General features: G+C 45.6%; 1 protein-coding gene across 15 annotated transcripts in view; it reads right to left on the reverse strand.

The window, feature by feature from the left end:
• The window catches only part of GPATCH8 (G-patch domain containing 8), a 51,762-nt gene that overhangs the window by 26,499 nt on the left and 9,262 nt on the right, over positions 1–16,001 (reverse strand). For 8 of the 15 annotated variants that reach the window (XR_010467791.1, XR_010467793.1, XR_010467795.1 and 5 more), the window contains exons 2-3: positions 8,687–8,761; positions 984–1,056 (exon numbers count right to left, since the gene is read on the reverse strand). Coding sequence is in view for 1 of the 15 variants with exons in the window: in XM_065039805.1 (XP_064895877.1) it covers positions 984–1,056; positions 8,687–8,761 (148 nt within the window). In the remaining 14 variants the exon portion in view is untranslated. Of the gene's footprint in view, positions 1–983; positions 1,057–3,756; positions 3,775–7,717; positions 7,753–8,686; positions 8,768–16,001 lie in introns of those variants that run through there. The other 7 variants (XM_065039809.1, XM_065039813.1, XM_065039806.1 and 4 more) reach the window with 4 other exon arrangements.

The following is a 16,001-nucleotide window of genomic DNA, read 5'->3' on the forward strand; positions in this document are numbered from 1 at the left end:
TATGGGAAGACCAGTAAGTAATTCCAAAGAACTGGGGCATGTTTGAGCTCCGAACACCTCAAGAAGTTTCTACAGAAGCTGCCCGGTCGCGGTGTCTCATACCTGTAGTAAATACTGAGCAACTCACACCCAGTAGCACGGGCAGACGCAGAATGCACAGGTAGTTTGGGATAAGACACAGCACCTCCAGTGTTTTCTCAACACGACACAGTTCTGTCCTTTCCCCAAGTTGGGAACCTCTGCAGAACTGGGACTACGGGCCAGGGGATGCCTAAAGCCACCCAGCTGAACTGGGCAGCACTGATTGGATTTAAATCACAGGATTTAGCGTCATGGGGAGAATTTTGGCTCGAGACGGCGTGAGGAAGAGGTGCATCGGTTCAACCTGCGCTGTGGTGAATCAAGGCTCACTAAAACCCCCAGAAATTGATTTCTGGGCAAGAGAAATAAAGCAAACCCATGAAAAACCTCTAGAGAAACTAGAAATGAGGCTCTCCCACCTGCAAGAACCTCAGCCGGGACCTCTTCCTCGCCTTCCGATGGCTTCTGCCACCCCGTGAAACATGCACACGCATAACTAGCTTGTATTCTTAATTCTTTTCATACCAAAGCGTCCAGCCAGCAGAACGGCGTTATAGTTTTAGCAGCCGCACAACTACCTGTTAGTAAGTAGGCGGTTAATTCAACTACCTGTTAGTAAGTGGGCGGTTAATTCGCCTCCCTCCCCAAAGGCCAAACGCGGTGGTTTGTCCACATCCACGACACACACACACACAACGTCACGTCTGACCTGGACCGGGACGGGAGGCGGCAGCTTCCGCTGGCAAATCGCTAAATACCAAACTCAACAGTGCGTTTGTTTGGATATATTAAGAACGGAAAGGAAAATAAAATCTAATCTGGGAACAACAAAAAACAAGCAGAAATAATTGTGTGAAAGACCGGAGCTGGTGTTGAAGGTTTGAGACGCGAGCTGGACTTACCCTGCAGTGATTTTCCCAATCCCTGGCCCAGCTTCCAGCCATGTTTCTGCAGTAAGCGGTGTCCAATATTATCCTGACAGACAGAACAGAGAAAACAAACCAAAAATATTCCAATAATATATTCTTCCCTTCCCACTGACGTTTAAACATGTGATGAGCAAGAGAATTTTGTTGTTGTTGTTGGTTTTTTCTACATATAGATACGCATGCAAAAAAAATGCTACTGAAAAGGCAATAAATGCCCAAGAAAAGGGAAAGACAAATGTTCAAAAATTGCTGGCTAGAATTTGATCCGAGGGATGGGGGATCGGGGACGGTCACTTTCTGATGGTGTGCTGGGCAACTTTTGTGCATCACGTTTGAAATAACAACGACAACCGAAACCAAAATCATAACCAACAAAGCAATGTGGGAGAAAATAAAGTGTACCAATAAAAATTGACAGTAAAAAAGCAGGAAATCAAGCTATTTAAGACAATCATATCCATCACCTAGACAGCACCGCTTAAATTTGGGGGTTTGTAAAGAAAATCGAGACCATGTGTTTAGTCGGTTTTGTTTGTGTGTCAGGCTTTTGTAATGCTGAGTAAGTTGTAAGTGCAAACTGCCCCACCACTAGAAACCAAAACACAATCAGAGCAAAATCCAAGCTAGACTTGATTGGGTTTTTTGTTTTATATATGTATATATATATATATAAACTAGCATGCAGCCAATATTAAACTGAAAAAACAGTGAGGTTAGTAGAACCAAATAAAACTATAAAATAAAGTCGATTAAATAAAATGAGCTCAAGCACAGACTGGGTGATGCATTTCACATGGAAACTAACAAAAATACTAAGATGTTAGGATGAAACAGGCCTAGCAATAAGTTAACAGCGAGGAACCATTAGTGCATGTAGGGGAAACAATGAGCATAATGTCTCATCTTCCTAAAAAAAGATGGTTTGGAATAAGTGGGAAAGTAGTGACGCAGCAATTAAGCCTCAGCTTTTCCAAACAGGGCTCTGTGTGGAGTTGCTTGTGTTTCTGGGCAAGATTTCTTGCCCCAAATGAACAAAAGTGTTAACTGCGTCCTTGAACCATATAAAGCCGCCCTTATTGATCCATTTACTGTCAGCTCCTCAAAGAACGATGCTTGGTTAGGACTCTGTTTGCCTTCTAATCATCCAAAATCAATTTTAGTTGTTAATTGCTAATTGTGACAAGGCGAACCGCAGCTCCAGATGTCACAGAAACATCCTGAATTGTAACAGGCTGTGAATCCGTCACATCAAGTTGTACATGGAATCTTTAAAAAAAAAATATATATATATATGTGCTGCAGGGTTTTTTTTAATTAAATAACTTAATTATCAACAGAAATCAGGCCAGAATTTTTTTCTTTTCACTCCACATTGAAGAAAATGACTACACACAGTTCACAGAATCAGCTTGAAAGACACGATCTTCCCAAAGATATTGGCTGTATGGATAAGATGGGGAATGACCTGCTAGAGAGCAGTGTAGGGGAAAGGGACCTGGGGGTCCTGGGGACAGCAGGGTGACCATGAGCCAGCACTGGGCCCTTGTGGCCAGGAAGCCAATGGTACCTGGGGTGGGTTAGAAGGGGGTGGTCAGTAGGTCAGAGAGGTTCTCCTGCCCCTCTGCTCTGCCCTGGGGAGACCACACCTGGAATCTTGTGTCCAGTTGTGGCCCCTCAGCTCCAGCAGGACAGGGAACTGCTGGAGAGAGTCCAGCGCAGCCACCAAGATGCTGAAGGGAGTGGAGCATCTCCCGTGTGAGGAAAGGCTGAGGGAGCTGGGGCTCTGGAGCTGGACAAGAGGAGACTGAGGGGGGACTCATTCCTGGGGATCAATATGGAAAGGGGGAGTGTCAGGAGGATGGAGCCAGGCTCTTCTGGTGACAACCAGTGACAGGACAAGGGGCAATGGGTTCAAACTGGAACACAGGAGGTTCCACTTAAATGTGAGAAGCAACTTGTTCCTGGTGAGGGTGGCAGAGCCTGGCCCAGGCTGCCCAGGGGGTTGTGGAGTCTCCTTCTGTGCAGACATTCCAACCCGCCTGGACACCTTCCTGTGTAACCTCATCTGGGTGTTCCTGCTCCATGGGGGGATTGCACTGGATGAGCTTTCCAGGGCCCTTCCAACCCCTGACACTCTGGGATTCTGTAATATATAGATTTTTTTTCCTCAAAAAGATTCTATCAAGTATAAATTTAGGGGTTTTTCTCATATACCAGTAAAGCAAGACATTTTTCAAGGTGTCTTTCCCAACTATGGGCTCTCCCTTGGGCATAATTAGAGCTATATGGAAAAAAAAAATTAAGAAGATGTCTGGTTCTAAAAGCTTATATAAGTATATGCAAAAAAAAAAAAGGGGGGGGAATGAAGAAATATGGATTCTGACCACAAACACTATTGGAACTGTAGGACTTACCTGTACGTGCCGCAGACCGTTTGCGCACGGCCCCGCGGGCAAAAGGGTTTGTGGATATGGTGCTCATTGTTTTACCGTGAGCACCGCAAAGGGTCGTCAGGGCCGGGTTGAAACGCCGGCGCTGGCAAAAACGTGTGTTTTCCAAATGAAAATCATTCCCCCAAAAAGAAATCAAATAAAGGGCAAGGAGCGCTTGGAATTTTGGCTGAGCGGAGATGAGACATTGTGCTGACTGCGCCGTGTTATGAATGCACTAAAATAAACAGACGGATGAAGCGGTAACGCTATTTCCAAAAGCAGTGCAAGTGGAGTGAAAGCATTTCCATACGAACCTGGCTTTAAAAACTGGGCTGTCAAAAGAACAGTTAAATGTAACACAAAGTAAGAAACTGTCCAATCACTAATGGTAGGTTTTATATTTGTTTTTTTTTTTTTTTTAATTTCTTTTTCGCTTTTGCTTTGTTTTCAATTCACTGCTTGCAAGTAATGTATTTATTAAAGAAGAGTGAAAGCATAAAATAAATTCAACAAGTCAAGACCAGCTGGGAGATTCAAGAGCGGCGTGTTGTGACTGACACAGTGAAGGGGGAAACAAATGTTAAAGGGGGGGGGGAAAGAAAAATTTAGAAGGGTTATACACATTAGCACCACTTCTACAAAACCACTCAAGAGGATGGTCGCGAGTTGGTATCAATTGGAATTATGCCTGAGTTTCCAGGATGGGGGTGTTTTCCCCACCCCGAATCGCTTCAATTTGTTGGCTAAAGGAGTGAAACTACTTCCTGATTTTTAATATTATCGAATTGAAATGGAGCGTCTTCCATAAGAACAACCCTAAGGGTTTAATATTCAACAGCAGAGTTGGGACCTGGTCATTAGTCTGCTCATTTCTCCACCTTTCTCTTCTATTTCGAATCACTGGTGCTGATAGTTCTTGAAATGCTGCCCTAAAAGTTAGATTATGGAAGGCCAGGCTTTGCTAGGCTCCCATTTGAGAACGATTCTGCAAAATCTGCCAGCCCGGGGATATTAGGAGCAAAATTTGACGCGGGGTAGCAAATGATGCAACAGCTGGTGGCTGTTTGCCAAGCCGCATCTTTACGTGAAGGTTCTGCACAAACGTGGGCTATTTCACATAGAAAATATGTCCTTTTTTACACCAAACTTCCCGGGAGTGTTAAAACTGTCATTCCTTTCAAATAAACAATCCTCACGCTGTAATTTTCCTACAGGAAGAGCTGCAGCCATCTAGAAAAACACCCAAATCCTCCCTGTTTCTCGGCTGCCCCGAGACTCCTCGCTTTCTCACGTTATCGTTCTGGAGCTCCTTGAGTTGCAGCCGCAATAAAAATGAACAAGGCAGCCAAAATCAGGCTCCCAAAAGGTGTTTGGGTGAGCAGGTCAACTCTGATTTACTCTCCAAACTACCCACAAGAGCGGGACTATCTGTCCAGGCACCCGGTCATGGAGAGGACACCAGGCTGGGGATGCTCAGCATCTCCTGATGGGATAATTAACGCCTCCTGGTGTTGCTCTCGCCACTTGGAGCTGTTCAGTAGGGATTGTTTCTATATTAGAACGGGGAACTTTGCAAAAAGTAAAGGTCTGGACTTCACCAAAGTTGGCTGAGCTGCTCTGGACAATCATCTCATCCCAAGTGACCTTCTCCAACAGCTCCAATTTGCCTCCTCAACTCCCTGACGTGATGCCCTCGATCGCTTTCCATCAGTGATTCCTTATCAGGATATCGTGCAAGAACCAAAAGCTTTTGGTGATGCTGTACGTGGGGTTTAATCTCCAGCTGGGGGCTTGAGCTGCGTTACGGGTAAACCAAACCACTAGTTTTGCCTAGTCCAGGGTTTTTGGGCATGGAATCGTGGCCACATCATCGTTCTCTCGGCACCGGCAGGAACCATACGTCTCTTGAGTGGGTTGTAAGCTGTGCTGACTGTGTATGGAGGAATCTATAAGCAAGGACTGGATGCTACGGGGTGAACCCATGCAAACAAGAGGTTGGAAAGATTCCCAAAACAAAACCTAGAGCTCACTACAGATGACACAATGAAGACTAGAGAGAAAAGCCAAATAGTAATGCTACACCATTCAGCTTCAAGAAGCACATTATTTATAGCGCTGTCCACATATGGCTACTGCTAAATGTCAAATCAGCAGCCTCGTCAAATGACACTTTGGAACTAGCGGAGTCCACAGATCTGTACAGATATACAGTGCGACAAAACCCAACCTCAGCTCCAGGAGCCCGTGATCGCCCAACAGCTGAACCCTCGTGTAGCTCAAGGGCCTCCTCGTGTAACGGAGCAGAATTAGAGGTGGGGGGCGGAAAAAGGACGTTTGTTAGTTGTGACGAGGACAAACTACCAAGCTCTGGAATAAGAGGGTGATGCGCAGCCTGGCCTTCCAACCTGCCCTGGGCTCTAAGGGGGTTTCGCTGTCTCCTCCTGCACCTGCACTGCGGGGACAAAGAAAACCAGCAATTCACAGCAATAGGGTTCAGTCGATGAGCGGAAATAAGGGAATCTGTTAAAGCTGCAATGCTTTGCGACTTCCCATTTAAGTGCCCTGAATTGGGGTGCGCAAAGTGTTGGGAAATGGGTTTTAAAAAGGGTTAAGCGCAGTGGTTCCACTGACGCGAAGAGCCAGTGTAAGCGCAGCATCTTCCAAACCAGAACAAAAAATAGTTGTTTGTGGGGGGAGAAAAAATAAAATAAAATAAAAAATAATAATAAAAATCACTCTTTGCAGCTATGAAGAGTCTATTGATATGAAATATTCTCTTCAATTTAGTAATGGAAAATAGCTGGCTTGTTGTTTAGGCTAAGTACATCCCCTGGCTCATGTCAGCTCTGTTTTCCATCAATGTACTTTGGTTATAGTCGCATGTTTCAGTCCAGACATCTTTGGCCTAAACAAGCTGTACAAAGCAGGATTTCCACAGGAACAACCGAAAAAAAACCACCCTAGGATGCTAATTGAGGACACGTTTCAACATTGTAATGATCTGTAGACTCCCGAACCCTATTTTTCCAGGCACCTTTGAGTTGCATGCTGTAGCAGTACAGTCAGCACCTCTCAACAGATAATGCTGCAGAGATGGATCTCACTCCAGCCATTGCCAAACGCGAGCAGAACCCCTGGGATTTCCAAATGCGAGTGACGTTTAGTCTTTAAAGCATTTTCCTGTTATTAAGACGTGAGAAGCTGCAAACAGCACATTTAAGAGACTACACTTAATCCGAACTGGAAAGCGCTTTGATGTGCTGTTGTTGTGAACACCCTTCCTTGCACAAAGACATTTGTCATCTCAACCATTTCCATAACACGAAGCTGAGGCTCTTACTCATTACTCGGAGCAGATTCCTTTGTAAAGGTCACTTGAACTGCTACCAGGGAGCTGGTTGAGGATTATAAAGCAATTTGGGAATAAATGTTAATATTGCAAATATTTCGATGTGTGGTGTTTGCAAATTATAAGGGTGTCTTTACTCCTTCCCTCTCCATTTCGGTTTGAGGACATTATCCAATTGTCGGGGAGCAAAGAGCGTCACATATAAGGCAGCAGAAAAAGCGGTTTGAACAGCTCTTTCTTAGGGAAAAACCTCGCAGGGTGAAACTCCGACAAGAAAACCATTAACCATTAGGCTGGACCGTTCATATTAAAACCTACCCAAAAGCTGTCCAGATTAATAATGTCCCGCTATTTGGGCGGTGATATGTCTGAATAAAATATTAAAGCTGTGATTGAATGTAACTTTTTCTGCCACAGTTCAACAGTTGGGACCATTGGATTCATACACTTTGGACACAGTTCAACGTTGGGACCATTGGATTCATACACTTTGGACTGATTTTTGTAGGCAAAACACCAGAGAGATGTAACCTGCGGCCACTTCAATTCCTCCGCTTGGGAAAACACTTGTAGCAATCAGTCTATTCTATAAGTACTATTGGAATTATTTTGGAAGGCGTAGGCCACCGACAAGTATTTCTCATTGTATTTACCTAAGGAAACAAGCGTGGCATTTTAATTAAAATCCCCATATCTCAACCTAAGATTGGAGTATTTGGGAGAGCGTCGAATCCGAATTGCCATCTCTGCAGCATTATCTCATGCGTCATCCATTACTGCCATGCCTAAATCTAGCATCATGCCAGCACATTAAGACAGTAGGTACTATATGCAGTGTTCACTGGACCAGAAGAACAGAAATAAGAAGGGGGAAAGGAAACCCTAGAGAAGAAATTAAAAAAAAAGGCAGACCGTGCAATACAAACCAGATCATGGCTGCTTAGCTAATATGGGCCAACTGCTGCGGAAGAAAAACGTCGAACACCCCAAGTTGTGTAAATTCTTTGGTAAACATCTAACACGCACACAAACACACACAACACCAACCTACACACCAATGAAAAGACAGCCATTGATTATTTATTCGCTAAGGTTCTTCTCAGCGTAGACTAACGGGAAGAAGCTTTAACGCTTACATTATTCATAGGGAAAAAATAAATACTTAATCTAGTCTTAATCAAAACGCCATTAAGCGACCCTCGGTTATTTGCTACAAGTTTGCTTGCGCTGAAACTGCAAGATGAAACTTAACTTAAGCTAAGTGCCCAACTTAGGTCCAGTTTAGGCTGAATGAGTTACTACACCTAAGACTAGCAAAAGAGTTTAAAAGTTCCAAAAAGCTTAAAAACGAACCGAAATGGCATTTTTCCCCCTTATGGCTGTACTCTCCACACCTAATCCCAAATAAAGCCATATTATAGAGACTCAGAGCGCAGTTTCAGATTCACGGGGAAGGGCTGTTATATTAATACTGGAACACATCTGTGTTTCTGTACTGCCAGCTGTCACCCTAAGACTTAACACACCAGTAGTTTTCAAAAAATATAAACTAAAAAGGACCAAAATACGTTCTACTACGCTATCCCATCAGCTTTGTGTATGAATTAAGCTGATTCTTCAACCAAAAGTCTAAAAACTTTACGAAGGAATGTATTGCTTTAAATAATTTCTGAACTATCACACTGAACTAAAATTGGAAGCCACTTCTAGCTTTAGAACTACTTAAAGGTTTAATCCCAGGCCCGCTTAATCTCAGCATGCAATTTACCACCAAAAAATTAAACCTGACAAAAAGCTGCCCACCGCTATGGAATTTGGCTGCATTCACATCAAGTACCATCCGATCGCGGCCGAATTTTTGGTGGGGCGATGCTGCTGGTAAATGTGTGTCTTACCGATTCGATGGGCTTGTCGAGAGATGCTTGTTCTATCTCCAGGTGCCCTTCTTCATACTGATCAAAGTGATTGCCCTGGAAGAGAAGATGACTGTGAGCTCAACAGCACAGAACACGTGTCCAACAGTCTAGATTAAGAATTCAGCTTTGGACGATGTGTTATATATTGCATAAGTTGCTTAGCAAAACAAATGAATTCATTATATAAAGGTTCAACTCAGTATATAGGCTGTAAGAACAAAAAAAACATTATATTTGATGATAACCACAAAGTTGGCAAAACAGCAAACATTTCACAGAACCCCAGAATGTTGGGGTTGGAAGGGACCTGGAAAGCTCATCCAGTGCAATCCCCCCATGGAGCAGGAACACCCAGATGAGGTTACACAGGAAGGTGTCCAGGCGGGTTGGAATGTCTGCACAGAAGGAGACTCCACAACCCCCCTGGGCAGCCTGGGCCAGGCTCTGCCACCCTCACCAGGAACAAGTTGCTTCTCAAATTTAAGTGGAACCTCCTGTGTTCCAGTTTGTACCCATTACCCCTTGTCCTGTCACTGGTTGTCACCAGAAGAGCCTGGCTCCATCCTCCTGACACTCCCCCTTTCCATACTGATCCCCAGGAATGAGTCCCCCCTCAGTCTCCTCTTGTCCAGCTCCAGAGCCCCAGCTCCCTCAGCCTTTCCTCACACGGGAGATGCTCCACTCCCTTCAGCATCTTGGTGGCTGCGCTGGACTCTCTCCAGCAGTTCCCTGTCCTGCTGGAACTGAGGGGCCACAGCTGGACACAATATTCCAGGTGTGGTCTCCCCAGGGCAGAGCAGAGGGGCAGGAGAACCTCTCTGACCTACTGACCACCCCCTTCTAACCCACCCCAGGTACCATTGGCTTCCTGGCCACAAGGGCCCAGTGCTGGCTCATGGTCACCCTGCTGTCCCCAGGACCCCCAGGTCCCTTTCCCCTACACTGCTCTCCCACAGCTCATTCCCCAACTTACACTGGGACCTGGGGTTGTTCCTGCCCAGATTCAAGACTCTACACTTGCCCTTGTTCTATTTAATTCAGTTTTTCCCTGCCCCTGCTCCCTGATATGCCTTGAGATGGCACCAAGGACAAGTCATTCCATCAGTTTCCCAGGGATGGAGGTGAGGCTGACCGGTCTAGAGTTACCCGGCTCCTCCTTCCTGCCCTTTCTGAAGACTGGAGTGACATTTGCTTTCCTCCAGTCCTCAGGCACGTTTCCCGTTTCCCAAGACTTGGTAAAGATGATGGAGTATCACCCTTGCCAGCCTGCCCCTTATCGTTCACCCATAGACTCCCAACTCGCTCCTCATCCGTGCCTGGACAATACTCAATACATTGTAGTTGCTCTCTCCCATAAAGAGCAACTCCACCAGCACGCCTGGCTGGCCTGTCTTTCCTGAAAGGGACACAGCCATCCATGACCACACTGCAGTCACGTGTGCTGTCCCACCATGTCTCCGTAATTGCCACCAGGTCATAATCTCCTGCCGTAACACAGGTTGCTAACTCCTCCTGCTTATTCCCCATGCTGTACGCATTGGCGTGCAGGCATTTCAGAGAGCGAGCCGAGCACACCGATTTCACCCCAGGGTATGGGAGGCCTCCCAGCCTTCATCAACTCCAGAGCGATGCCCCACTGATGCAAGCCCAGCTACATCCCCATCCCCCTTTGCAACGACAATACTTTGAGTTTTATTTCTTCCGAAAGTCTGCGAAAACATCAACCATGAGCGCCCAGTGCCGGCCTCAAAACCACCCAGGACAAGAAGCAGAATTGTCCCCATCACCACTATAAAGGGGTTTTTTGTTGGTTTTTTCTCGTACCAAGAAGAGCAAGGCTGTCCTTGCAGCAGGAAATCCAGATTGCGTGAGGCGTACACGGAATTCCACGCATCTTAAATCAACAAAACCCTACGTTGGTAGCAAATCAATCCTCTCCCCGTGCCCACAGTGCTTGTTTGCAGGCTGGAAACGATCCTCCAAGATGCAAAAAAGAGCCATTTTAGTGGCGCCCCGAGCAGCCACATGAGCACGATGTCGTCACCGAGAACGCACACGCGGAACTTATTCCAGACGTAGCAGGTTAAAATATTTGTGAGCTCAAACAGCTGCACAAAAATACGAGAAAACTGAGGAATACGTTTGAGGAACGACAGACCAAGAGATACACGGGGAAGCGTGCGAATAACTGTGTGGATACACAGCAAGGAAACGCTACAAAGAACGATAAATCCAAGCACATCGCTTCTTTATGCTCCCAGAGCGATCCCCACCTTTAATCGGACGATCTGGTCACGTATCATAATTAAAGTAGACAGGAAAATGAAATAGGATTGTTATCAGGGTGTGGTGTGCCCAGCCTCCAGTAATATAGAATCATTTTGGTTGGAAAAGACCCTCAGGATGATCGAGTCCAAGCGTAACCCAACTCCAGCAGTAACCCATGTCCCTGAGATATCAGATCATACACCACCAGAGCCAAACCCTCCTCAAGCAGCCAGCAGCAAAATCCCATTTTTCCAAGCTTTTTGCCAAGTGTACAGGGCTCATGAGCTGGGAAGGCGGATGGTTATTCCTCCAGGATAACTGGTGGTGCTGGACCGCCATCAGTGCGAAAGATTGTTTCAGGAAAAAAAAACATCTCTGTTGTAATTTCAGAGGTTTCCGAAACCTCAAATTCCTGAAATTGCAAATGTGGTGAAGGCTTTTGGCCGTTCAACAGGCCCGTGGTGTAGCACGGACATCCACAGTCGCTGGCACAGACCTGGAAAGGATAATAATCTGACTTGCACATGCAAAAGCAAACTGGAGAGATGCCTGTAGATGAGATTAGCGCCAAAGACACCCAAGGGGGTTATTTCAGTGGGGTCCCCCAGTCTCCCTGGGCACTGTTTGGTGTCACAGCACCCCCATCCCTGTGCCAGGCCCCGCGGTGCCACCAAAACCCTTCAAACAAACAGCAAGCACCTGGCGGGTTTGATTTGCATCCCCGCTCCGCAGGCACTTCGAGCAGGAACACCTCGAACCGCTGCCAAGAGCAACACGCTGTCATCTCCTCCCTTCTACCAACTTGCCCTTCTGCAAGAATTTTAATGAAAGCCAGCCCGCCAAAGAGCAAATTAGAGTCGTAACGAAGCGCCTGTTGGAGTTTTACAAACCAGGCACCAGCCTCCAAAAATCCTCTGGAACGAGCGTTCATATCCAGTGATGCAAATCTGCAAAAGACCATCTTGACAAAAAAACCCTGTTGCCAAGAGAACGTGCTTTGATGCCGGTGGCCCGTCCATCATCTCCTGTCCGCGCCGTAATTCCCGCTCCGCTCCCAGCGCTTTGCTTTCCCACGGCCTCTCCAAAGCGAATTTGGGGGTTGATGCGCAGGCAGCGATCGGCTCCCGTGCGGTGTTTTTGGACGGCCCTCAAGAAGCGAGCTGATGGCAAACCTACCGTGCGCACGTGGTTGTTGAGCTGCTCAAAATAAGCAATTCTTGGAGAGGGGTAATGTAAAGATTGTATATGTGTGTGTGCTGGGAAGTCAGGGAGCTGAGAGCAGGAAAACTGCACAAAGGACACAGCCCAGCGTCCCAAAAAACCAAATTAGCGCCCAGGAGAAAAAGCACTCAAGGATGCACACGCCGTTAATGAATGTGACGAGCGAAACCACACGCCTAAAATTTTGTATTTAAAATTAAACCTGTATAACATCGAGTTAACAAACGCTTCAAAGACTCTCAGCAAAAACAAAGACATCCTTCCCCCGCTCCGCATGCCACCACGTGATTTCCTGCCTGCAGATGGCTCGGAAAATGCCAACTGAATTACCTGGAGCTGGCAAAATATTTCTGCCCGCTCGCCGTCCCCTGGGTGCGCTGCCCGCCAAGGCGGCTCAAGCGGTTTTTGCACAGGCGAGGGGAGGGTCGGGTCCAGTTTGGGGCTTTATTACTCCATTTGTCTGGGCTTAAAAACGTTGTCTCCAAGAAACTACGCGAAGGGCTGAACAGTCCCTGTGGCGCAGGCAAATGCAGCAGGACGGAACGGAAATAAAGTCATTCGCTCTAATGATCCCACTGTCATCCACCTTAATACACGGGGGGTTACTTTGGACATTGATCTATTTGGGGGGCTTATTTTACATATTAATATATTTGGGGGGGTGGTACTTTGGATACTGATTTATTTGGGGGGTACTTCGGATACTGATGTGTTTGGTGGGGTTTTACTTTGGATACTGATGTGTTTGGGGGGGTTTTACTTTGGATACTGATGTATCGGGGGGGCTTTACTTTGGATACTGACATATCGGGGGGTTACTTTGGATACTGACGTATCGGGGGGGGGTTACTTTGGATACTGACGTATCGGGGGGGGTTTACTTTGGATACTGATATACTGGGGGAGTTTTACTTTGGATACTGATATATTGGGGGAGTTTTACTTTGGATACTGATATATCGGGGGGTTTTACTTTGGATACTGATGTATCGGGGGGGGGTTTTACTTTGGACACTGATGTATCTGGGGGAGTTTTACTTTGGATACTGATATACTGGGGGGTTTACTTTGGATACTGATATATTGGGGGGGTTTACTTTAGATACTGATCTATTTGGGGTGTCACTTTGTATATTGATATATTTGGGGGTTTTACTTGATATATTTTGGGTTTTGTTATCCACTTTTTATCTACTTTGGGTTTATTGTTACTGGTTTTAATGGGCGTGGGGACGGGTTGCTTGTTTTCACAAATAACGGCAATACTAATATTAGAGCTTTCAACAGAGATGAGGTGCTTCCATTACCTGGAATTCCCGGGTACACAAACGCCACCCAAGCAGAGGGAAGGAGCCCTGGCAGGATGCTGAGAAACAGCTCAATTAAAAAACTGACTGTTACAGACTTGCTGACTTAAGGCATCAAATTGAAATCAATACTCATCATGGAGATGGTTCTTTCTGTATCAATACTTAAATGATAAAGCAAAAAATTTCCTTCCATCACAAAGTAGCTCACCCTGCAAAAAAACAAGAGGATGATCCAACAGTCATATCAAGGTCAAATTTTTGAGTGTGTTCAGCTTGATGGTGCCTGATGAGCAAGGAGAAGAACTGGTCTCGGTTGTAGGGGCAGGACGAGCAGCTCGCCAAGCGATGCTGAGACCCCGCGGTGATCACAGACCTGGGGAGCTGGAGGCGGCACAGTCTGTCCCTTCGCTTTATCTCATCCCTAAGGAACAAGTTTTGGGGAATTCCATCTGGTTTTCCTTCTTTTCCAGTCCTTCCACCTGGCACATCACATGGGTCCGTGTAACATTTCTTGTTTGCTGTGTCTTAAGACAATGAATCAGAGGAACACAAAATGCTTTAACATTTCAGTCGAACAATTAGTTAAACGCTAAGTGGTGAATCTGTTGCGAATAAACTACATTTTTGGCAAACAAATCGTAAGCAGAGACTGCATTTTAATGATTTTGATCTGTGTCTTCTGCGGACTTGAGGGATATTTTCCTCTTCAGAGGAAACCTTGAAGTAATGAATTTAATCTCTACAAAATGGATACCAGACCATAAAACAGCAGCTGCATCCAAAACCTATTTCCAAACATTCTTCCCTGTATGATTATCATAAAAATATAGTAAAACCCTGGCCGGGTTCATTGACAACAGTGTTTCCTCCTATTCCTGTAGATGAGGATTTTGGGGCTGAAGGTGGTGCCCTTCTCCCTCTGCCCCCTATATCAGGATTCCTCATTTCTGCTTTGCAAAACAAGCCGTGTTCTCCTGTTTGCATCATTTTCTTGCAGATGCTGCCTCCATCCTAAAAGAGCAGAGCAAATAAGAGGCTTCCACTTCAGCATCATTTATTGCTATCGCTTTGTGCCACAGCAAGTGCTCCAACGCTCGGTGCTTCACTACGAGCATCCTGAAATTCAATATATTTTACTACTTGGATGAGCAACAAGGAGAATCATTCAATATCTAAATATTCCCTATTATACAGCACACACGCTATTTCATTCCCTTGTTGCATTCATCTCCAGGAGTAAATACGTTTGCGTCCTGTAATTTTTGGGGTGGTACCACCTGAACTTTGGCTCGTTACCCATTTTGGTTACTCACAGTCACACGTCTCCTCTCTCCTCCACTTTCCCATTGTTTGATCCTTGCGTGAAACTCCTCGCGCCTCGGAGCCCTCACACACGTAACCACCGAGTTATAAATACAGCCTTGAAAAATAAACTAACAAAAGCTGCCTCCGTGCGGGATTTTATTCTCCCTTATTTGGGCTGTAAATACTTCAGAGCTCTGGCCCAATAAATGTCATTTTGGCTGAGATTAAATGTAGCAGCGTCACTGAATTTCCTGAAACAAGCCAAATTAAATACCTGAGGGGGAAAATACCACTGTTTATTTCTCACTTATAAGGTCCCAAACATTGTAGCAGACAGAGCCAGTCAGCATAATTAAAACAAAATTAAAAGCTTAATCACACTTTCATCCCAAAATCTTTACTGGCAAGAATTGTTGCCAATAAATGACTCAAGGCAAGTTCAATGAATTTTTGATTTAAGCTCATTTATCAGAGTAAGTTTAGCATCACAGAAGTAATTTTCGCCCCTCCACAAGGCACCTTTTCATGAAAGTGGCCAAAGATGAAGCACCTAAGGACACACAGATATGATGAGGGGAGAAAAACAACCTTTTGAAAACATCTTTACAACTACGAGATGGAAGCAAAATATGCTTTGTCCTTCCCTCTCCCCCCTCCCCAATAGGGTGTATCCAAACCAGACACCAAATCACCTCCAGCATCATCAGCACAAGGAGGAGAGAACGATGAGTCACTTCGAGCACTCCGAGGCAAAGACCTCCCTGGATATTAATTACTGGGCTGCTCTTTCCAATCTGTCCAAACACTGAGGATATTAAGATGTCAGCTTGCAGAATACATCCATATAGTGTCCATTCCTGACGGGAATTAGCGGTTTCTTTGATGCCTGGCCCCGAAGTTACCCATGTATTATTTCAGCACAAGTAAATGCGGTGGTTTTACATTTCAGCGGCGAGGCCGAACCTCAAAACGCAGCGACGGACGACAAAGGAGCAGCATAAAGGAGCCGGGAAAGCCATGGGTTTCTTTCAGAATGCCTCCATTCAACTGTCCTTTCAGCTCCCGCTCAACAAGAGAGCTCAGTTCCACCAGCGTTATTATTAACACGAAAGAAGATGATGTAAACTACAAAAAACAAGTTGGATAGGAAGATTATAGAATGAGAATAACTGGGCAAAACGCTGCCTGGT

The sequence above is a fragment of the Columba livia genome, chromosome 23 (genome assembly GCF_036013475.1).
Source record: "Columba livia isolate bColLiv1 breed racing homer chromosome 23, bColLiv1.pat.W.v2, whole genome shotgun sequence".
Classification (NCBI taxonomy): domain Eukaryota; kingdom Metazoa; phylum Chordata; class Aves; order Columbiformes; family Columbidae; genus Columba; species Columba livia.